The sequence below is a fragment of the Eptesicus fuscus genome, chromosome 23, assembly GCF_027574615.1.
Source record: "Eptesicus fuscus isolate TK198812 chromosome 23, DD_ASM_mEF_20220401, whole genome shotgun sequence".
Taxonomy (NCBI): domain Eukaryota; kingdom Metazoa; phylum Chordata; class Mammalia; order Chiroptera; family Vespertilionidae; genus Eptesicus; species Eptesicus fuscus.
Window position 1 is genome coordinate 4469225 of NC_072495.1, and position 21976 is coordinate 4491200.

At 50.8% G+C, this 21976-nt stretch overlaps 2 protein-coding genes across 2 annotated transcripts in view; one reads left to right on the forward strand and one right to left on the reverse strand.

The window, feature by feature from the left end:
• CIT (citron rho-interacting serine/threonine kinase) overlaps nucleotides 1-7029 on the forward strand; it is a 163874-nt gene extending 156845 nt beyond the window's left edge. The window contains exons 46-47 of the mRNA XM_054712660.1: nucleotides 4326-4626; nucleotides 5479-7029. Coding sequence (XP_054568635.1) covers nucleotides 4326-4626; nucleotides 5479-5502 — 325 coding nt within the window. The 3' untranslated portion in view covers nucleotides 5503-7029. The remainder of the gene's footprint in view (nucleotides 1-4325; nucleotides 4627-5478) is intronic.
• A 5166-nt stretch (nucleotides 7030-12195) lies between these two features.
• PRKAB1 (protein kinase AMP-activated non-catalytic subunit beta 1) lies at nucleotides 12196-21961 on the reverse strand. The gene is made up of 7 exons (XM_008142769.3): nucleotides 21528-21961; nucleotides 18732-18895; nucleotides 17517-17610; nucleotides 17122-17236; nucleotides 15090-15223; nucleotides 13742-13810; nucleotides 12196-13508 (listed from the first exon to the last, which is right to left on the reverse strand). The coding sequence occupies exons 1-7, from the start codon at nucleotides 21684-21686 to the stop codon at nucleotides 13431-13433; spliced, it is 813 nt and encodes a 270-aa protein (XP_008140991.1). The 5' UTR covers nucleotides 21687-21961; the 3' UTR covers nucleotides 12196-13430.
• Between the last annotated feature and the right edge of the window lie 15 nt (nucleotides 21962-21976).

Here is a 21976-nt window from a genome sequence, read left to right on the forward strand (position 1 = left end):
TGAAAACAAAGCCTCTCAGATAATAGAATGTGGTGACGGGAAATCTGGTCCCCTCCGTGGGCTTGCTGCTGTTTAGTTAGTGACTCTCCCAGACTGATGCTTATGGCTGCCACTGAAGGTCCCTGGGATCGGGCTTTTCCAACGAGGTAGCGCTAAGCCAGGACAAATAAAAACCAGCCCTGAGAAGGGTCTTTTCCAAGGAGGAACCAGACAGGTCAGATGGTGACATTTTTCTGGGGAGCGTCAGTCCCGCCAGGCTCCCTCTGGTGGCGGCCACTCTGCTGGCTTCCACAAGGCTGCTGCTTTCAACACGGCTGCACATCTGGGGAGAAAGCCGTGGGAGCAGGTCAAGTTACAGTGTCACAAAGCTTGTTCTTGCTGAAAGTCAGCTGTCTTTCTTACACAAACGCTCTTGCAAGCCTTTGGTTAATTTCCAGAGTTCCGGAAAGTTGATTTTGACCGTGTTTGTCGGTGTTTTTGCTGCTTTTATGAAGGAACAGGTTTCTCGCTCTGCCCTTCCTTTTCATACAGGTGGCCACACACTGTGCAGGCCGCAACCCTTAACATTTCCGAGAGCGTTCCGTGTCAGTGTAGGAAGTATTTCTTCCTTCTTTTCTAAGCCTCCACAGCATTCCTTCCCATGACCTTCAGCTTATTGCACCGCTCCTTTCCCGTTGGGAACTGGATTGTTTCCCGCTGTTGCTGTAGCAGATGACTGTGTGCCTGTGTCGTTTTGTTATCTGCATGCTTAGGAATCTGCCTGTAGGATAAATTCCTAGAAGCGGCTGTGCATCTGTGATTTTGATAGATGCTGCTGAGTGTTCCTCCGCGGAGGCGGAAACCTTTTGTCCCACAGCATTGTGTAAGTGGGCCTGGCCTTGTCCTGCCACAGAGGGCTAGCCAGCTCCAGGTCGATGTGGAGGCGTGAGATGTGTCAAGTTCAAGTCCTTGGTCCACAGAAAGGGCTGAGGTGATTTAACCCAGGGGATATTTAATGATCTAGGATTTCAATCTTTGGACTGGTTTACAACCCCACATGTCTACAAAGAGTTATGTGGACCCCTACCCTGTGCCAGACCCGATGTCTGGCTGGGTGCAGAGATGAAGAAGACACTTTCTAATCTGAAGGGACACTCGGTTTGGTGGAGGAAACACCTCTGATATTACAAAATGCTCAGGTCTTGGGCTCAGAGGCTATTTAATACTCTGTCTCTTTCTTTTGCTGAAATATCAGAGTCAGTCAGAAATGTTCGGTCAGTGTGGTTTCAATCCCAGGACTTGCTGGATCACCAGCAGCTCCTCACTCTTGGCCTGCCCCTGCCTCAAGAGTGGCTGCTCAAAGTCCTTCCTTGGGAATTTTAGATTTTATTTAAATAGTTTTTATTTAATTTATCTAGGCTTTATTTAAGTAGCTCCTAAGTCATGTCAAGAACAAATCAAAGTACTGTAATTAGATTTTTCTCTCCATTGTCTCACTAGTTCAGTGGCCAGGCACCTTCCTTCTTGGACTGTGGTGTCTCTGAAATGAGTGGCTTTTTCTGTAGTGGAAAGTGGCCCCAGAGTCTGTGAACGGGCAGAAATGATGCTGTTGTCAGGCGGGTGGAAAACCAGCGTTAGTCTTTAGCTGCCTCGTGGCATATACACGGCCTTTAGCTGGAGACTGCTTTGGGCAGGTTAGAACGTAAACGTCTGAAATTGGGGGGAAGAGTGCTGGTTGTTGTTGTTTTTTTATTGTGTTTTCAATGGAGAAATACATTATCTGTTCACAAAATAGCTCTTGGGAAAGACAAGGCGTACAGACCCTATAAACAAAGCAAACTCCAGTCATGAGGCACTACGCACATCATGTGAAAGCAACTGTCTGGTCTCCAGGTTGTGAAAACTAGAATTTGAAAGTCACTACACAGCTTGGCAAAACTGGACAGCAGTTACGTGAAACGTTTAATAAACTGAATTTCCCCCAACGTGTAAACAACACGACAAGACTAACTCTGGGCCCGGCGCTCTCAGTCCAAACCCGCAGCTGCTCCGCAGGTCAGGTCAGCCACATCGCCCTGGGCTAGTTAGCAGAGCAGGAGATGTAACTCTTTGCAAGAAGCATAAAATTGACGTGGAAGATCATTAGTTATTAATGCATATGGCGATGGAAGATTGCCCACTCGGCCTAGATGTCGGACCATTAATCTAAGCCGACATCCCGAATGGCCTTCCTTGAGCCATCTTTCTTCCCCTGGGCAGTAACCTCCCTCTCACTTTTTGATGGGCCCCTGTGGACACATTTTGTAATTTCTCATCTGTTACAAACAGACTTGATGTGATTCTCCTACTTGGGATTCATTTTATTTGTCTGCCATGTCTTAAAGCCACGTAACTAGAGATGAAAGTAAACCTTGGTTTCAAGCTGTTGAAATCCGAGTTACCCTGTTCTATTGCTGCATGCTCAGCGCAGGGAGGTCTGGCTTTCTGAACATTTGGTATCTGGATCTTCACAGTTAGCGGTGCACCGGGAAGTAAGAGAATGACATGAAACTGTGCACAACGAACCGACTGCTTATAAAGTGATCTCGCTCACCAGCCTCTCGGTTTCACTGTGGAGCAGGAATTGGCAAACGTTCTCTGTGAAGGTCCAGATAGTAAATCCTTTCGGCTTTGTGGGCCATATGGTCTCTGTCTCCACTACGCCACTCGGCTGTAGTGTGAAAGCAGCCATAGACAGTGCATCACCAGATGGGCCTGGCTGTGTTCCAATAAAACTTTACTTACACAAACAGGCTTCTGTCTAGGTGTGGCCCTCGGCTTGCTCTAGTCTTTCTCCCCCAGGGATCAGTATCTTTGCTGCTCAGTTGCTTTCAATTCTGGGCATTGACAAAAGAGGTTCTGGTAAAGTTAGACCAATAATTGAAGAAAGAAAACCAACAAATTTGATAAAATGATAAACTGTCCCAAAGGGAAAAATTTAAATTTCAAGGATTACAATAGACCTTTGGGAAAAACAGATATTTTCGAAGAGATGTCTTTATGATTTACTGCAAAAGCTAGCATCTTTGTAAAGGATGACATGCAGCATGTTCACATAATTCTTTAAAATTTTTTTTCAAGCATATAATTTTGCTGAGAAAGTTAGAGCAAAATAAGTCAGTATGAGATTCATACTTGGTTCATTTTTAGAATTAGCATGTAATTTAGATTTTTAAAATATCAAGGATAAAATAAATTTATTTTTCTGATTTCTCCTTTTACTTTTAAAGATAAAGCCCCAACAATGAAAATATGTCTCAAGTGGATTCACTATAAATGGTCTCATTGTAGGTGGGTTGCCTTCTCCCAGCACTAATCATGCTCAGATAATGAGGACCCGAATCTGTTTCTGCTCATGGGGGTGGGAAGGAATGGATTTGGAGGCCGCATGTCAGTTCTGTTTCTCGCTTTTGCTTCTTCAGAGGTGGTGAGGGAGGGACATGTGTGCAGAAATCGTCTTGAAACACCCAGGCCAGTGCTGGGTTCAGGGTTGGATTTGTTGTACAAAAAGGCCTCGGTGTTTTCTTTCTTTTTTGGGGGGCGGGGAGGTGCTCAGAATTTTCACCTGATTGGTTATTAACCATCACCCTTTGGGGTCAGGGACATTTTATGAGCAGCTACACTGTTTTTATCTGCCCTGCTCAGCTTCCTACTTATGTCAGGCCATTATCCCTACACCTCTCACATCAGCGTTGGGTTGCCTCCTTAGAAAGCCACCTGGAGGGAGAGGGGACTGAACACCAGCCCAGGAGGGGGACAGCAATGGCAGCTGACAGGGATGAAACAGGCTTTCTCCAAACGGCTGCCTTGCATCGAGGGCCTTTCAGCAGGCTGACCCTCTACGTGCAGTCCTCCCGTGCCTCCGGGGCTCAGGAAAAGATAAGTCGAAGGATAGAGGGTGGGGATTGTGACATCAAACTGGCCTGAGCTGAGTCCCAGTCCATCGTTCTCTAGCTCAGGCCAGTCACCAGCCCGCCTGCGTCTCCGTTTCCTGTCTGTACAGGGTGGGGCCTGCTTGTTCCCAGCTTGTGCTGTTGTGATGGTCTGACGACAGTAAGAGCTGAGCATAGGGCCTGGCACACAGTAGGTGCTCAGTAAACAAAAGCCTGCTCCTAGAGCGGAAGCTTGAGTTTCTTTTGTCGTCATCTGTGCTCTCTTGCCTGCCCTCCCTGCCCAAACCAAACAGACAAAGAGCCTGGAGAACTCCGGGTGGGGCCCTTTTCTCAGGGTCAGTGGGGAGCTGGGGCATGGGGGTTCTCACAGGAGGGGAATGCCCCTCAGCTCCCCTCCCTCTCCTTTGCCAGCAGCCCCAACAAGCGAGGCCCGCCAACGTACAACGAGCACATCACCAAGCGTGTGGCCTCTAGCCCGGCGCCGCCCGAAGGCCCCAGCCACCCGCGAGAGCCAAGCACACCCCACCGCTACCGAGAGGGGCGGACCGAGCTGCGGAGGGACAAGTCTCCCGGCCGCCCCCTGGAGCGGGAGAAGTCCCCAGGCCGCATGCTCAGCACTCGGAGGGAGCGGTCCCCTGGGAGGCCGTTTGAAGACAGCAGCAGGGGCCGGCTGCCTGCGGGAGCCGTGAGGACCCCCTTGTCCCAGGTCAACAAGGTGAGGCACCATCCGGAAGCCAGAGGAGTGACCGGGGAGCGAGGCCCCCTCCGGGCCTCTTGTGAAAAGGAACGCCGCTACTGTAGTTCAGGCTGGTGAGACACGTGAGGTTAGCAAGCGAAGGTACTTGATTTCACAAGAGACTTCCTAAGCAAATGGACAGTGTGTGTGTGTGTGTGTGTGTGTGTGTGTGTGTGTGTGTGTGTCCCACAAATGGGGTAGCGACCAAACAGGATCTTTCCCTTCCTCGGAGGCAGTTTCTGGAGGGAGTGTGCATATAAGCAGATGTGTGTGTATTCGCCCTTCTTACACACCAATCACTTACTACACAAAGCGTTCTGTGCCTTGCCTTTCCAAGCGCCCACACAAATGTACACATTCGTCAGGCATTTTCAGGAAGGCTGCCCTGACGCTGGTCGCAGTGGCTGCCTTCTAGAAGAATCTGAATCTTCCGTCACTGAAGCTGCCTTTCTAGATGGCATTTTTCTTCTGATGCCATCTGCACCCCTGCCGGGACAGAGGGAGGAAAGCCTCTAAATGTTTTTTATCTTCTTTGCTCCTATGCCCTCCTGATAAGATGGTGTGTGTGTGTGTGTGTGTGTGTGTGTGTGTGTGTGAGAGAGACAGTAGAAATACTCATAGCTTTGGAGACTTTTTAGTGAATTTCAGTCCCTGATGGACCCCAAGCTTTGAGGGTTGGCTCTGCTAGTTGGTGCCACCCTGCCCAGCACTCAGCATTAACCGCTGAGAGGGGGAACCAGGTGCTGCAAACTTCCTGTTTGGATTATGCAAAGAGCACAGCAATTTCTGGCCTCTGGTGGCTAAACCCGCTCCTCCTCCTTTTGCTCCTAGGTCTGGGACCAGTCTTCAGTATAAAGCTCAGTCAGAAATGCCAACTCCTCATCGTAATCTGCAGGAAAACACCAAACACACCATGGAACTCTGCTGAAGGGGACCCCAGCGCCATCGCTCAGCCACCCATGGCACAGCTGGACCCAGACCCACCTCAGCGCGGACACCCCTGCTCAGGAGGTGCGGGGCGCTGAGGCTCTTGGGAGCTGCCAGCACCGTCCTGCAGTCATCCTCTTTGCACTTTGTTACTCTTTCAAAGCATTCATAAACTTTTGTACCTAGCTCTAGCCTGTACTAGTTCATCAGAGGAAACCAACCGGGCGCTAACTGCAGTGTGGTTAGACCCCTAATTAATAGCTATTTGAAGATCCTAGGGTTGGTTGTTTCTTTGTTTGTGTGTTTTTTCCAAGTTTTTTCCCTTTTTTTTTTTAAAGACAACAGAATTCTTACTAGATTTGAATAGCAATGTATTTCCTGTTGAGTCACTTTTAGCTAGATCACACATCAGGTCTTTGCTCCTGGAACGTGTTGTAGAAGAGTCCCCGCCAGTTGGCTAACTCCCTGCACTCACATAGGTCCATTCTCGTCTTTGCCCTTCCTTGCAGACGCCCCGTTTTACCCAGGGCGACATCTTAGCCAAATGTTTACTGTTCTCATTGCCTTTTATGGCCTTGACGACTAACCCTCCCACCAGCTGAGAATGTATGGAGGTCAGCGGGCCTCGGCTCATTGGGCCTCGGTTCGGAGGCAGTGACTTGGGGCCAAGGAACCTCGAGGAGCTTTCCCTCCCCGCCCCTCAGCGTTATCTCCCCGCCTGCTGTCCCGCTTTCATGTAGCTTTGGCCAGGAAAGCATGCAATAGATTTGCTCTGAGCCCAGCACCCATGGGCCTCTGGGCCTGGGAGGGGACTGGGGGCACCCACCTCCTGTCCGCGATGGCACGCTGTTCCCGCCCTGGGATGGAAGAGACCCGTCCGGGAGTTCTGCATGGCGGTTCGCTGCATGTGCTGCCCCTCCGCCCCCCGACCTGGCTGCCCCCCTAGGGTTGCTCTGCCAATGTCCTAGGACCGTACCATAGCTCCCACAAATCGAGACCCTCTGACGACTTGCCAGCTCACTGGCCACATAAGCTGCGGTCTGTAGCACTGAACCAACAAAAACCAAACGCTCAAGCCTTACGACCAGAGAAGGATTTCAGCAAACCACCACCTCACACGGTCACGCTTCCTGCCGGTCCACGTGGATGACTATCACACAAACCCAGCTCGGTTCTACCCCACAAAACTGTGACTCCCCAACGAGCCTTTCCCTAGGGCTAGACTAAGACCAGGAAGAGGCAGCCGCAGCTCAGCTCCCACCTCCGCCGGGCCCGGAAGTCCTTAGGTGCAGTGCGGCCCACCTGTTTCTACCCCCTGGCGACCGGTACATTCCTGGCAACTGGTAAAGAACCAACCTAGAGGCTTTGCAGTTGGCAAGCTAACTAGCGGCCTTATTTCTGCCTTTAATCTCCCACAAGGCATCTCTCGCTTTGGATTCTCTTAGGCACGCCTCCCACCACCAAGGCACATCCTAGGTAGGCCGACAGGTAGCCCTGTTCCCACCGCAGCAGGTGAACATGACCGTGTTTCAACCCAGGCGTCCACAGTTCAGACCCCTTTCCAGATTGCAGCCTGGCCCGAGTCCCGGCTCCTTCCTGCTCGTCTCCTAACCTAAGTGCTTTCTCCTCTGAAACGCCCAAGACCCTCCCGTGGTCGCACCCCTGGCCAGTGTCATGCTGTCGTGTTCTATGTGTTGCTTCGAGTCTTTGGGGTCATACTGCATCCCCCCGCCCCCGCCCCCCAGGGCAGATCCGACTGAATGTTTGCTGAAGTTTTGTCTCTTGGTCCACAGCATTTGGAAAGGTCACTGCAAACGAGTCTTTCAGTCTTGGCATTTCATTTAGGATCTCCATGAGAAACGGGCTTCTAGAGCCCCAGCGTGTATATCGTGTGTCCCACGTGTGAAATGCTTCCTGCTCTAGAACTAGCTCAAAAGACTGTACATATTTACAAGAAACTTTATATTCGTAAAAAAAAAAAAAAAAAGGAAATTGAATTGGTTTCTACTTTTTTATTGTAAAAGGTGCATTTTTCAACACTTACTTTTGGTTTCAACGGTGGTGGTTGTGGGCAGCCATCTTCACTGGAGGGTGGGCCGCTTCGTGTGACCACCAAGATGCCAGCAGGAAATATTGTAACACGAAATTGCAGTCAAAAGCTTATCAGCATAAATAAGATTCTAGGTCTCCAAAAGTACAGGCTTTTTCTTCATTGCCTTTTTTATTCAGAATGAGGAAAGGAACAATTCAAGATCCACCTTGAGAGGAAGGAACTTTGCTGTTGAACAATAATGAAATAAAGCAATGATCGAAAATGTTTGCTCTAGTGCAGTGACCTCTTCTTTTATTTCTTGAGCGAGACCATAAACATCCTAAGAATGGCCAGTGCCATAGGCCTGTTATCATGGCGTGGGACCCCCCTCCGTTCCCACGAGGCTTTTTCTCTGGGCTGGGGGAGCACTCAGAGATCAGAGCCAGACAGAGCTCTCCTGAAATCGAGACTGGCCACATTCTCTTCCAAAAGTGTGACGTTGTCAATGTGTGGTCAGAACTTCCAGTGAGCCATGAAGTGGTTGTTAAGGCCGTTTTATAGGGTTGCAGGACTGGAAAGTGTGAGCAAGCAGTCGGGCCATTTCGAAGGATTCCTCCAGGACGGATTACCCAGCTCCCCTTGGATGCAGCCCAGTGGGGCAGCAAGCCACCTTAAAATTCCTCTCTTAGAAAGCTGCAGGGATTTAAAGATGTAAATTTCCTTGGAGGGAGGAGTTCAGATCAAGGTGATTTCAAATGTAAATATTTCTGTTTTTAACTAGATGAATTTTTATAGTCTACAAAGAATTTTTTTCTATGATTTTTAAAATATTTTGTTAGTAAAAAGATCCAGACAAAATCATCACTTTTGGCAATTGTTGATTTCCTCATAGTTCCTGTTGCTGTTAGTCTGCGATTTTTATTTTCCAGCGAAGTAACCTGACCACAGTTGAAGTCTGACCTACAGCGTCGTATCTCACAAGGCCTGTGACAGGAACCGTAGTTGCAATTCAGTTCCTCTTCTCTATTTTACTGCCGGGGATAAAAATCTGCCCAAGGTCACAGCTGCAGGAATGAAAGTAATTCAGAAGATGAACCAGGGAAATGCTGAAACCTTCCTTTCCTTATAATATTAGGAAAAGTCCACTAAGTACCAACCAGCCTTTCAGTCATTGTCCTGAGGGTTCTGTCAGCCCAGAATACTTCACAAGCACAAGGAAACCACCTTTTCCTTAAGGAACGCGCCAGAAAGGTTCTTTGGACCCTAAGGAGTGACTTCAAAGAAACAGCCGACCAATTACTCAGCCACACCATCCTCCCGGGTCTGAAGCACAAAATTAGATGGCACATTTCTGCTCTTGCAATTTAATTCTCACAAGACTCAAGAGGCGACTGCATAGCAAATTTAATAACCATGAAACTTTAGGATTTGGAGACGCAGGCCAAAAAGGGATGATTTGCTTAATAGGACTGAACAGCCAGCTGGTCTTCAAAATTGGGTTTGCTTTAGAAAACATTCACGTAGATTGAAGTCTAAAGCATTAAAGCTAGGCCCACAGGGGTGGGACTAACTAAGCTTTCAATCTCATAATACAACAGTTAAAGGGGCCTCTTCCAGGGGTTCTAAACTAGGGGTGACTGCTCCCCTCCCCTGAGGACACTTGACAAGGTCTGGAGACCTTTTTGGTTGTCACCTAGAGGGTAGAGGCCAGGAATGCTGCTGAAAGTCCTACAATGCCCAGGACACTCCCCACCCCCAAAGAATAATCGGGCCCAAAGTGTCAACAGTGCCAAGGTTGGGAAACCTTGGCCCATGCTAGTCAGATTTCTTTGACGGTAGTTTAAATATTGATTGTGTCTAAGGCATGGAGAAGTGGCTCTAGGCACACTGTTCACAGGAGAAAAAGCTTATCCCTCGCCTAGTCAAATGTTGAAGCTTGATTTTCCCGAAGCTGGGAGGGTGGGGCAGGAAGTACAGTGCAGCGTTGATCATGGCTCTCCTTGAGTCCATCAATGATTAATGGAGCTCTATTTGCCCAGAAGGGGTTGTTAGGGGTAGAGGAAAGAACCTTGAAAATGACTTTAGAACTCTAGACACACTCAGGCTGTCTTTCAGGAAAGCACAGAGGGAAAATAAGCTGACCCTGGGGACATGCAGCTGGGGCTCTTATTCTCACTTGCTGTTGAGTTTTCCAGATGGATGGGTGCTTTCACTCCAGGAGAGGAGGAGGGAGTGGGAAGGGCCGGCAGCCTATCCAGGCAAAGGCCCTTTAGCTGTGTTTAGGACAAAAAAAATACAGGTGGTTGTGGGAGGTGACCCTGCTGGCAGAACCGTGGGCAGGGTTCAACCCGGGGACAGGGCTGGGCCCCAGAGATGGGACTCACTGCTCCCGCTTTTAGAATCCAGTCTAAGGTCTGGTTCACAGCAGGAATGACTCTTAGGGCCCTTGTGGATACTTTTATAATTAGTTGGAGTGACTTAGGTTTTAGAGGAAATACATGCATGATCCTAACTTCCTGTTTTCTCCTGAAGACAATTACTATTGCGTTCCAGGGGGCTCTAGTTTCCTTTCTCCACTAATTTGCTGATCAAGAGAGGACTAGGGAGGGACATTAGTGGTCCATAGCCTTCAGTCTTCATGAATTAATTCAAAGCATTTGTAATCATTGGTGGAGGGTCAGGTCTCAGAACTGAGCAAAGACTCAGAAATTTTGCGTTTTTCTATGATGGTGGGTCTCTGACCTCAGCTGTGGACGGTATCACTTTGACCTGGGTTTCAGGCTTGGCCTTTGGAGTCATGGAGGTCTCCTCATTGAGCTTGATGTGCTGGCACTTTTTCTTAACTTCCTGTTTGTGCCCACATTCCATTCCTGTTGTAAAGGCTTTGTGGCTCCCAATGGGAAATGAAAGCTTTAGGGACCATCTAGTGCTAGTCCAAACCCTCTCATCTGTTCAGGGGGATAAGTCAGACTGAAAGAGGTCATGTGGTTTGCCCAAGGTCACCTAGCTAGTCAGCAACTGAGCTGGACATTCCTAATCTCAGTTGTGCCCCACCCTGGGAGGGGATGCTGGGGGAATGGCTGACTCCAGGGAGATGTCAGGCTTTGTTTGACCTGGTCTTGGGGTGCTGTTGACTTCCCTGTTACACCTGCACATGGAGCGGGAAGGTGGGGGCGAGCAGGCCAGCAGGGGGACAGTGGGGGGTGAGCAGGCCAGCAGGGAGGGGCAGAGTGGTTAGGGGCAATCAGGCAGGCAGGTGAGCGGCTGGAGCCGGCAGTCCCGGATTGTGAGAGGGATGTCTGACTGCCGGTTTAGGCCTGATCCCTGTAAACTGGCAGTAGGACATCCTTCGAGGGGTCCCAGATTGGAGAGGGTGCAGGCTGGGCTGAGGAACACCCCCGCCCCCTGTGCACGAATTTCATGCACCAGGCCACTAATTTGCATATAAACTCCCAGAGGGAAAACTCTCTCTACATTCATAAGCAACTTACGCTTTAACTAGCCATGTACCCAGTCCTCACCCACAATGGGCCTGCTACCAGAGGCACATTCCCTGGGTCGTGGGACACCGCAGGCCTACAGGTGGCTTTGCCCGTGCTTTTCCACATCCATGGAATAATCTCTCTTACCTCTTGGGTATCAAGTCTTCCACTTGGGTGTGAGCCCTCTTCTGGACCACAGGGTTAAAATGAAGCCGCTGAAATACACAAGCAGCTGCGGTGATGCGCACGCCACGTGCTGGTTTTGTGGTTGGAGCCTGTGCTCCCTCGGTGTCTCTGCCGGGTCCCCACGGTCCCGGGCTGCGCAGGACAGTTCCCGGGCTTACTGGCTCCAAATGCTTCCACACTGCATTTCCGGCTTGGCTTCTTCTGAAGTTCGTGGGTAGAGCCAATTTGCAGGCTGCATTTTCCAACTTAGGCTTTTATTATTATTATTTTTAAAGTTTTTATTGATTTTAGAGAGAGAGGGAGAAACACTAACTGGCTGTGTAACACACCACGGTTGTGCCAGCAGTATTTGTCATGCCTACAACCCGGGCGTGTGCCCTAACCGGGACTTGAACCGGCACCCTCTCGGGCCCTGGGACAACCAACCGAGCCACTCTGGCCAGAGCTGGGCTTTCCGGGTGAGATGGCTAATTATCCAGCCAGGAAAGCTTTCCCAGCCGCGCTCCACCTCAGTGGACCAGCTGTCCCAGAGGTCCCCTTCTCGCCTGGGAAGAAAGGCTCATTAAAGGGATACTTGTAACCATCCATCTTTTTGGGAGGACAGAGCCAGTTAGCTGGCAAGAACAGGTCTGACTCCAGGTCGTCCTGGTGGCTTCCAAGCAGGTGCCATGACCCCAGGCTCCCTCTTGGTGCTTGATGAACAGATAGCAGTACCTCTGACCTGGGATACCACCTCCCTGCCTCACCCAGGAACATCCTCGGCTACCTCTCCTCAGCTTCCCCTTGTGATTCAGCTGTTCAAAAGGACTTGAAATCTCCAGGGTTCTTAATAGCCTTTCAAACTGTGTGCGGAATGGGTGTGGTCAGGGAATGGAGCTTCACCCGGGGGCCACAGAACATGAAAATGATTGAAAAGCATGGCACTGAATGAATGCTTTATTGAAACCTGTACGTCAAGGCGACAATAACTCAGTGTTTCGAAACAGTAACAAAAAAGGGTTATTTTAACCCGGACTCGGGTTTATGGAACAGGTACTGGAAGCCAGGAGTTCCTTCCTCTGTGTCCCAGCAGGAACACAGAGCATGACAGCTTCCGCTGACTTGGGGACAGGAGCCTGTACTAATGGTAACATCTGTGGCATCTCCCCGGAAGCCAAGCCCAGCATAAAGAGGTTTGTTTTGGTCCAAAGGATGTCATCCCAACACAAATTTAAAGGCAGCTGTCGCGTTCTAAGTTCCTTGCAGAATAAGCAACAGAACTGCGACCGCCTTCTAGGTAGGGACAGAGGTCCTGAGCAGGTGGCATAGGCTGGGGTAGGTGCTCCCCCAAGGTTTTCATGGTAACACTGTCACCTCATTACGATGAGAATAAAAAGCTGGACGACCTTGCTGCTAACAGGGGCCAGTCCTCAGGGTCATCCAGCTTAATGGAGAAATCCGGCAGCGGTTTTCGAAGTCTGTTCTGAGAACAGATTATTGCTGAGCAGTTTGTTCACATGATCTACATTCTAGCTGGGTGATTAGAAAATTGCCCTAAGGCTGTACATCAGCCATTTTTGGTTAAAAAAACACACACAACAAAACTTAGTGCACGTAAGTGTAACAACTGTAAAACTGCACCTGAAATCAGACAGGTGCTAATTGCTATAGAAATGACACCTCCCTGGAGCAGAGGACGGGAGACAGTATTGCTTTGATTGCAGAGGCCGGGCAACACCAACACTGTACTTGGCGTTAGCGCCAGAGCCAGGCCGTAAAAACACACATACAATTAGAAACTTTGTGTGGCCTGTTCCTGCTTCCCAGGTATTTGCTACTAAAGCAGCTAGTGTTTGTTTTTGGCTTAAGGAAACCTCCACGACCGGTTTGGGGGGTGTGTATTTAGAAGTGCACCCGTCCTTGCGCCCTGTGGTGGGGCTGCGGGCCTTCCGTCCTCGACTCTGCTCTCGGCCACTGGGTGTGGAGAGGGCCGTGACAGACGGAGGCGTGCCAGGAGCTGCTGTGCCCAGAACCGACCTTCAGGCAGGACTAGGGCAGGTATGAAATGTCGTAGAGCGTGAAATGGGGAATTGACAGTCCCTTCCCTTCGGTGGGAAGCATGCGGGTGTGAAGCCTGGTGGTGCCCGGGTTCCGGGCTCACGGCTGCTCGCAGCTCCTCATATAGGCTTGTATAACAAGGTGGTGACATACTTCTTCTTGTACCGGTGGGTCGCGCTGAGCACCATCACTCCGTCCTGAGAAAGGGTGGAAATGACAGATGATCAGGGCTCCCCGTTCATGGAGTGAAGCACGAGCATCACCACGCGGGCTTCATCGAAAGGTTCCTGGGCCCCCGCAGGACTGGAGCGGGGGTCTGCCTCAGGTCCTGGGAGCTGCCCCTGAGCCAAGAACCCCAGGTAGTTCAGGTCCAGGGGCTCAGAGCACACTTTGAGAATCACAGCCCTGACAGCAGCAAACACGTCATTACCTTGATAGACAGTGCATAAAGGTGGTTCAGCATGACGTGGTTGGGCTCAGGAAGCAAAGCCGGATCACACTGTGAGGAACAGAAGCAGATGTGAGGTGAGCATGTACGATTTGGGAATCAGGAAGACTCCCCACTTTATCTCACAGCCCCGGGGAGCCAAGGAAAGCGAGCAGCCTCTCAGGCCCCGTCTTTCTAAGTCAGGCAGCCAAAGGGCTGTCCGAGGCGACAGGTGAGGCGAGGGGGTTGTGCTTCATGCTCCAACCAGGGGGGCCTCCATGTGCGCTGGGCTCCCCGGTGTCTCTGCTCAGGCTTTGCCTTGGCCTCTATCAAGTGTGGCCCACGGCCCTGTCCTCTTATTGGAGCGGCAGAAGACAGAGCTGTCCAGAGCGCACTTTTAGAGAAAGCGGGAGGATACAGTCTATACCAAACACTCCCGAGCAGTGGGCGCCTGGAGAATGACATGGATCACTGGGGGAGGAGGGGCACTACTGCTCCACAAAGCTCACAGGACAGGCACTAATGTTGCCACACCCTCCAACTTTTAAAGAGAAACCAGAAATCTGGATTTCTTTTTCCAATGTACCACTCTCCAATTTTATAAATGCTCATTCCAATGAGAAAAGGTGCAGGGCAAAAGTCAGCTCAGCTGTCAGATGTGTGTGCTTAGGCACTCTGCCCTGAGTGGTGGGTCCCTGGGTAAGAGCGTGGCCAGTGCAGGGAACGCCTGCACTCGTGTCCTTCGGCTCCTGTCTCGTACACACTTCGTGTGGAGTCCAGAGCCACGGCTCCGTGCGCTTTCCACCTGGTAAGTGGATGCCTTTAGGTGGCGGCTTGAACAAAGCTGAAGAACATCTAGCCTCCCCAGGAACCCCAGAGCAGAAAACTGGGCGATTTGGGTTGAACAAAATGGACCATTAGCCACGAGGGAGTGATGGTGTGCTCTCCAGGGCCCAGGAGGACCCGCACTTCCTTTGTGCTGGCGGCCTCCCAGAGGGATGTGCTGCCCAGACAGCCAAACTCTGACCGAAGAGCAATGTTTCTGAGCGGGGGGGGGGGCTGAAGAGGAATTCCATTATGCAGCTTCCCGAGAAGGGCTGGCTTATGTATTTTTGTCATAAAATTTGAAAGGAGTAAAATGCAAGGAAAAGCTCCGAAAGGCTTGTTGGATGGGGAGGCAGCACCCACTGGAGAAGGCCTTGCCAGTAGCCGTTCCCTCGGCAGAGGTGGACCGGCAATTAACACTGAGGGCGACCCTGAGCTTTTCAGCAGCTGCCCTGCACGAGGTGGACAGAGGGGGCGGCTGACCATGACCGCGGAGGACGGTCCAGGCAGACGCCTGTGCACTCACAGAGATGCCCGTGTCCTTGTTCAGGATGACCTGGAGCAGATGTGGGGGGAGAATGGGCGGTGCTTTAAACCGTTCCTCCGGTTTGGAGATGTAGGGCTCCTGGTGGTAGGGTCCTGGCGGGGAACTGGACAGCTCTGTTGGGAGATGGTGACAGGACACTTACTTTGAAAATGGAGTCGGGAGCAGTCTCACTTAATTCACGGCACCGTCTAGTGTTGCTTGTCCTCTGTTCCCTCAATACAGATTTATATTCTCTTGCAGAATACACAGGCCCCGAGGGTGAAGAGCAGAGGCAATGAGAAAACCCTCTGGGATCCGGTGACTGGATAGACTTCAGCAGCGAACTTAGATGCCTTTGCAGGAGACGGCACTTGTGGCAGAGATGGTGAGCCTGGTCAGACTAACAAGGAAGCTGTCCACCGTGACCTAACAGGAGGGACATGCTCCCGCTATGGGCTGCACTGGCCAATACCGCAAAGAAGCTCCAGGCACCAAGTGCGGCTTAAGTGACTTAGCCTGAGTTGGGAGCAGCGCCAGCCAGAATAAAACAGAAGATACAGCAGCCGGTTTATACAGGTTATATGAGGCACTGGCACATTGCAAATCAAAACAAAGCAAAACTGGAAACCCGATCTCCAAAGGCACTCGACTCTATCACTTTCAGGTTCCTTTCAAACTCCTGCTTGAGTGTCTCGATTATACAGACATATTAAGAAGCTTCTAGAAGCACAGTATTTCACAAAGTTAGTAGCAGCTCCCTCAGCTGGGAGGACTGAACTGTTACTCAGGACATCGGGATGGAGCTGGTCGCCTGACCCTTGGGCTGTCTGGAATAAACAGGGCCTGGCCGGCCAAGTTCCTCATCGCACTTTCTAGGGAAAGGCTCCCTTCCCATGACCCGAACAGCTCACAGCAGGAAACGGAGAAAAGCAGTGTGTGCAGAACACCGAGCCACCGGGAGTCAATCCAGATGTTAAGAGAGCCCGAGAAGTCTACAGAAAGCCTGAGTGGGTTACCTGCAGTGGGGGGGGGGGGGGGGGGGTCAGTTTTCTGTCCCAGGGATCCAGGCTGGGAAACGTGACTAAAAGCCTCAGTGCATGGCCCAGTAAATAGGGGATATTTGGGCATTTCCTCCATCCCCCAATTCCCACCTATCTGGAAAAGAAATAAATGGTTTCTCTAAAGACCAGGCAGCTGGCCAGAGAGAACTCGATGTCTGGATTCCCACCACGGTCATTTACCACCGTCGCTTCGGAGCCCAAAGAACAAGGCCTGGTGGCAGAACCTCCAGGTCGAGCAGGAGGCCAAGAGGAATCATCCTGCAAACTGAACCGAAGCCATTTTCTGAGACTGACAGGCACAGTCCTGGGGCACCTCCCACGGCCTCCCAGGGGCCCAGGAACTGTTTAAAGGCTGCAGTGCGGTCCCGCTGAACTGCACTTATGTTTCCAGGCAGCTCCTTCCTGTGGGTTTGGATGGAAAGCAATTTGCCGAGAGGGCTAGGATTGGGTGACTCGTGAGAGATGGGACAGTTTTCCGACTGTCCTTAGCAGGCCGTGCTGTGCAGCCCGTTTCCTGTGGTGAGCCTCTTTGCCCAACAAGGCGCTAATGTGCCACACGGTGACGGCCAAGGTCACGGAGGTGCCTGTTTACCACGTGTCAGGCTGAGACGCTCCAGGCACCCTGAGTGGGTTGTGAGCAGCGGGGCTGGCAGGCTTCCCCGGTGCTGGCTCATCACTGACCCAAGGCCAGGCTCCCAGGCCTTTTGATTCTGTTTCAATTCTCTGATCTCTGTGGCCAAGCCGACCCACTGAATCCTGGAGATGCGCCCCCAATGACTTACTGCTCCCTCGGGGCTGGATTTCAGCCACCCGACCCCAGAGTTAGGGATTCATTATGAGGCTCTTTAGGGAGCTACAAACATCCACCCGACTGGGCAGCTTGACTCAAGAGTGAGAGAGGGAAACAGAGGATTTCTATACTGTCCAGCCCCCACCTACACACACGTGGTATAAAGTAACTGTGTTCATACCAGACACATCGGAGCACTTTTGGGAATCCACCATTAAAGCATCAAACACTTCAAAGTCAGTTTTCTTCACTTGAATGATGTTGTTAACTGTGCCAAGCTGGCTGGTTACTACTGGCTGGGAAGAGACAGACAGGCAGAAATCATAATGGGGAAGGTCTCTGGGGTTATTCTTAGAGGATCTAGAATTCCTGGCTGGAAGGGCTCAGCTCTTGTCTAGCCAACCGGCTCCTCTTGGTCAAGTATGCCAATAGTCTGACACTTAGCACTGTTATCTAGCTCAGCCACACACAGGGACTTCTACCAGCAGGACAAAGGGACCTGGCAACAGTCTAGAAGGGGAGGTGACTCATCTGGATTGTGCGGCAGTCAGAGGACGCAGGGCGGGGGGAGAGTACCTCAGAAGGGTCGTGTGTCCACTGACCATCCACATAGAACTTGTACTGATGCTCTCCTTCCGGCAGGTCCAGGATGGCTACAAAGTTGTTATGGCTGCGAGGAAAAGGAAGTAGAGCTTTCAGCTGAGTGGGCTGCCTTCTGAGCTTACTAACAAAACCGGCCATAGAACAAAACAAAACCTTCCCGTGTAAAACCAAGACTTCAGCTGCAGGAGTATAAACATTTTTAAGCAATTCAGCAAATCAATACATAGATCTTAATCTAGAAATGGTCAAGGAAGCAGGGATGCAACGTTTTATTAAAACTCACTTTACTCAAAAGGTCGGCTGACAGGCATTTGTCCTTCTCAACGTGCACACAAAACACCTGGCAGCCTGGAGGCCAAGGAGGATGGCAACAGCCCGCAGCCAAGCTTTGCCCTTTGTCAGTTTGGGCAGGAAAAGGGAGCAATTTAAGTTCTCTGAAGAAGCATAACTGTTAAAAAGGTCCCAGAAAACCTTTGATTGTTTTGTTCCTGACTTGAAGCAACTTGTCACTGTGCCCAGCAGCTCCCTCCTCCACCAGTATCACCCCTGGAAAAGCAGGTGGCTCCCTGACAATAACAAGGCCTGGCCACGCAGGCCACGTTTCTCCCTCGGCTTCATCAGGAGTACCCCCCAGGGAAGATGCTGTCACTGACACTTGAGACAAAAGCCCATGTAGGGCTCCTGATGAACTGGTTTACTGCGGTCTTGTTAATGATGCTACATAACATGTACCTTTCAAACAAAAGTAACGCACAGAGAATCCGAGTTAGAAGGAACCTCAGAGATCATCCGATCCATCCGATCCAACAGTCTCTTCTTACAGATAGGAATGCTGAGGCTCAGGTATCAATGACAGGTTAGCCCAGCCAATGTGGCCTCAAGTCCGGTCTCGAAATTCCCAGCCTGGTGCTTTCTCTACAGCACTAGGAATAGACTTCTCTTTCCCAGAATCCTGCCTGAGCAAACGCACAGCTGAGTCCGTGAAGTGGAAGCAATGCTCGTCACTACGTGTGCTCTAAACCTAGACATGTGGGTGTGAGAATGGAACCTATGAATTATTAAGCAAGATTATTCTTCCATTCAGCATTCGTATTATAAAAACACCCCTTTCTATTCACCGGCAGAGATGGTTCAGCAACAAGAGCATCCCTGAGCTGAGACCACACGTGCACCCTCCCAGGCAATTACCTTCGTGTGAGCGGAAGTTTACTCCAGTTGTTGAAGGACCCAGATAAGTACACTTCCTTGCCGCCCCCCGTCCAGCGGAAGACCGTGGGTCGAGCCTGGGCAGGGGCTTTATCATTCACTTCCAGATCGTGCTGCCAGGCCAGGAACTCCTCCTTCTCTGGAGCCTAGGAACACAGCCGTGTACTCAGGGACAGGAAGTCATTAGTGAGCTCCCTACATAGTCACCCTAAATTGACAATTCATTCTAGAGGCAGCTGTTACTACCGAGGTTCATGTTCAGGCTCATTAACTGGCCAGTACGTCAGTTCCCCACCGGCAAAATGGAGACAGTAAAAATAACAGTTTAAGATTGTTGTGAAGACTGAGCGAGAAAGTCCATGTAAAATACTCTGCGTAGTGTCTGACATATGGTAAGTGCTTAAAAATTATTAGCTGCTATTATTGCTGCGATTAAAGAGGACTACATTAAAATTCTAGGAGAAATGACAAAACTCCCTTGGAAGAAGGTGCAACGAATTCAAGACTAGCTTAATAAAGGTCATTTTCCTCCCTTAATTAAGCAAGATTTGAAGTACATGAACATTTATTAGGGACAGTTCCAGAGGTGTCAACTTGAAAATTGGCAAATCCAGATTCCGAGGAAGGGAAAAACTACATTCACTGAGTGCCGTCCAGACACCCGGGAGAAAAAGGCAAGAAAAGACCAGCCCTCCCCACGGTCAACAGTAACTCTTAGCGTGGGAAACGATGTGTAACTGGGATGTTCCAGAGAGAAAGCAACACGTCTGACTCTGGGTGAAATATACGCGGTTTTGGATCTGTTACATGTTTCCTAGTCAGCAGCCGAAGACTTTAAAAGAGCAGGAGTTCCAGGCTGGGAGAGACTGTTAATGTGTTTAACGGGCATCTTCCCTTCACATACTGACCTGAGCACGTCCTAAAAGCTGCCTGCATTCTTTGAGATTAACAAGATTTCAGATTAAATAACAGACTGAAAACGGTTTCCACTGAGGATGTGATAACTCCAGCCAAAATGGTACATTTGCGCACAGTTAAAAGAATCCATGACTTTTTTTTATGGACACTATTTCAAATCATTCTCCACAGATCATCTGTATGCTAAACATTTTTTTTAGAAGTTTTGGAATAGCAACAGAACAAAAACTTCTTTTTTTTTGTAGTTAATCGTCACCCAAGAATATTTTCCCATTGATTTTTTTAGGGAGAGTAGAAGGGAGGGGGAGAGACAGAGAGAGAGAAACATAGATGTGAGAGAGTCACATCGATTGGTTGTTTTCTGCACACCTGACCAGGGCCAGGAATGGAGCCTGCAACCGAGGTACTTGCCCTTGACTGGAATCGAACCCGGACCCTTCAGTCTGTGGGCCGATGCTCTCTCCACTGAGCAAAACAGGCTAGGGCAGAACAAATACTTCTTGAAGAAAGTAGTTTCATTCTTATGCTGTCTTACATAGCCACCCTTGGGCCAAAATTATTACTGAGGGAAGGGATGTCAAGTCGTTGGAAAACCAGGACTCCAAAGTTCATGTTGCACGTAGCTTCCCAGGAATGCAACAGATTCAGAAAGCAAGTTCAAATTGCAGGATGGAAAGCCAAGTCAAAGCAGAGCCTTTACAGCGAAGATCCAAGTGAGAATATAAGATAACCAGAGGCCCGATGCACGAAATTCGTGCAAGAGTAGGCCGTCCTTCCCCCGGGACCCGGGCTTTCCTCGAAGCCCCGGCTTCGTCCGGAAGGATGACCAGTCTAATTAGCAGATTACGCTTTTATTATTATAGATAATATGATCACCCAGCTCAACATCTGAGAAAAAATGTGAGCCAAGTTGGAATGAGTTGCCAGGCAATTAGCCTAATGGACGATGCTCAATACACAAGTGGATGCTAACAGAACATGTCGGGCTGGGGATGGGGAGGCCAGGCACCTTCATTTCACGGAAACCTGCTTTGTCGCACTGTCCTCAAGAAATGAGCTCTTCGTTTTCTAGGATATACTGCATACAGCTCAGCGGCCAGGATCACCAAGTGTCCTTGCAGCTGGGAACAGGCCCTACGGGGTGGCAGCAGGAGTCTGAATCATCTTAGACATTTTGATAAATTAAAGCAGACTGCAGCAGGATGCCCGCCTTCGGTTGGCTTTGGCCTGTTTAACACATGGTCACATTTACACAACAGGGGCGAGGGTGAGCTGCTGCGGGCGCCTCCTTCACTCACCCACCGCCTCCAGAAGCGCAAAGACCCTTCTGTGCCCGCTCTGAGCGAGGGGGGGTGGGGGTGGGAACCAAATGTTTTCGGCAGGGCCAGACGCCCCTGCCCACCGCAGTCAGCTGTCCAACTCAGCTTTCGGCTCACCTGTGTGCGCTATCTCCAAAACTGACAACAACCTGCAAAACCCACTCTTACAACAAGGGCCAGTCTTCCTGCAGGGGAGGGGTTTCTCAGTGAAATTAATTAGGATACCTAAGAGGAAAGCGAAGACGGGGGCTCAGTGACTGCTGGCTCCACGATCTGAATTAAGAATGTGAGACTCCGAGCCGCTTTCTCCTAACGATGTTAGTGCAGTGCGGCCCTCCTCCCTCAGGGTGACTTTCTCCGATCGGTAATCAGACACCGGCTGCGGGACTAAGAGGGCTCCTCCAGGGCCACCGGGCTCCTAAGTGCGGAGGCGGAAGGAGCACCTCCCTCCCACTTCGGAGGGAGGTTTAGGGGGCGGTGGCGGGGAGCTGGTAGATCTCAACATGAGGTAAGGGAATCGGATTCCCCCACCTGCCCTCACCTTGATTTCCTCGGAGTGGAAGAGGTCGGCGTCCTCGGGGCTGTCCATCAGGATCTTGGGCCTGTCCCCATCCTTGGCGCCCCCCGAGCTGTCCCTTCGGGGCGTCTTATGGCCGCCCTGTCGCTCCAGCGCGGCGCGCTCGCTGCTCGTGTTGCCCATGGCGGGAGTCTGCGGGGACACCGGGCAGCCGGGCCGGGCTAGGCCTCACTCCAGGGAAGGTGCCGGGGACTCCCGTAGTCGGGGACGCGGGGGTGTCGCAGGACCCAAGGAGGGAATCGGAGCACCGAGTCCCGCACCCCTCGGGCTAAGGGTTCCGGGCAGGAATCCGGTTTGAGCCGGGTCAGCAAACCGGGCGAGGTTTCACGACCGCGCTTTCCCAGCTCGGGCAGCGGCGGCGCGAACCCAAGGAGCGCAAAGATAACCAGACACACTCCCCCCGCCTCTTAGCA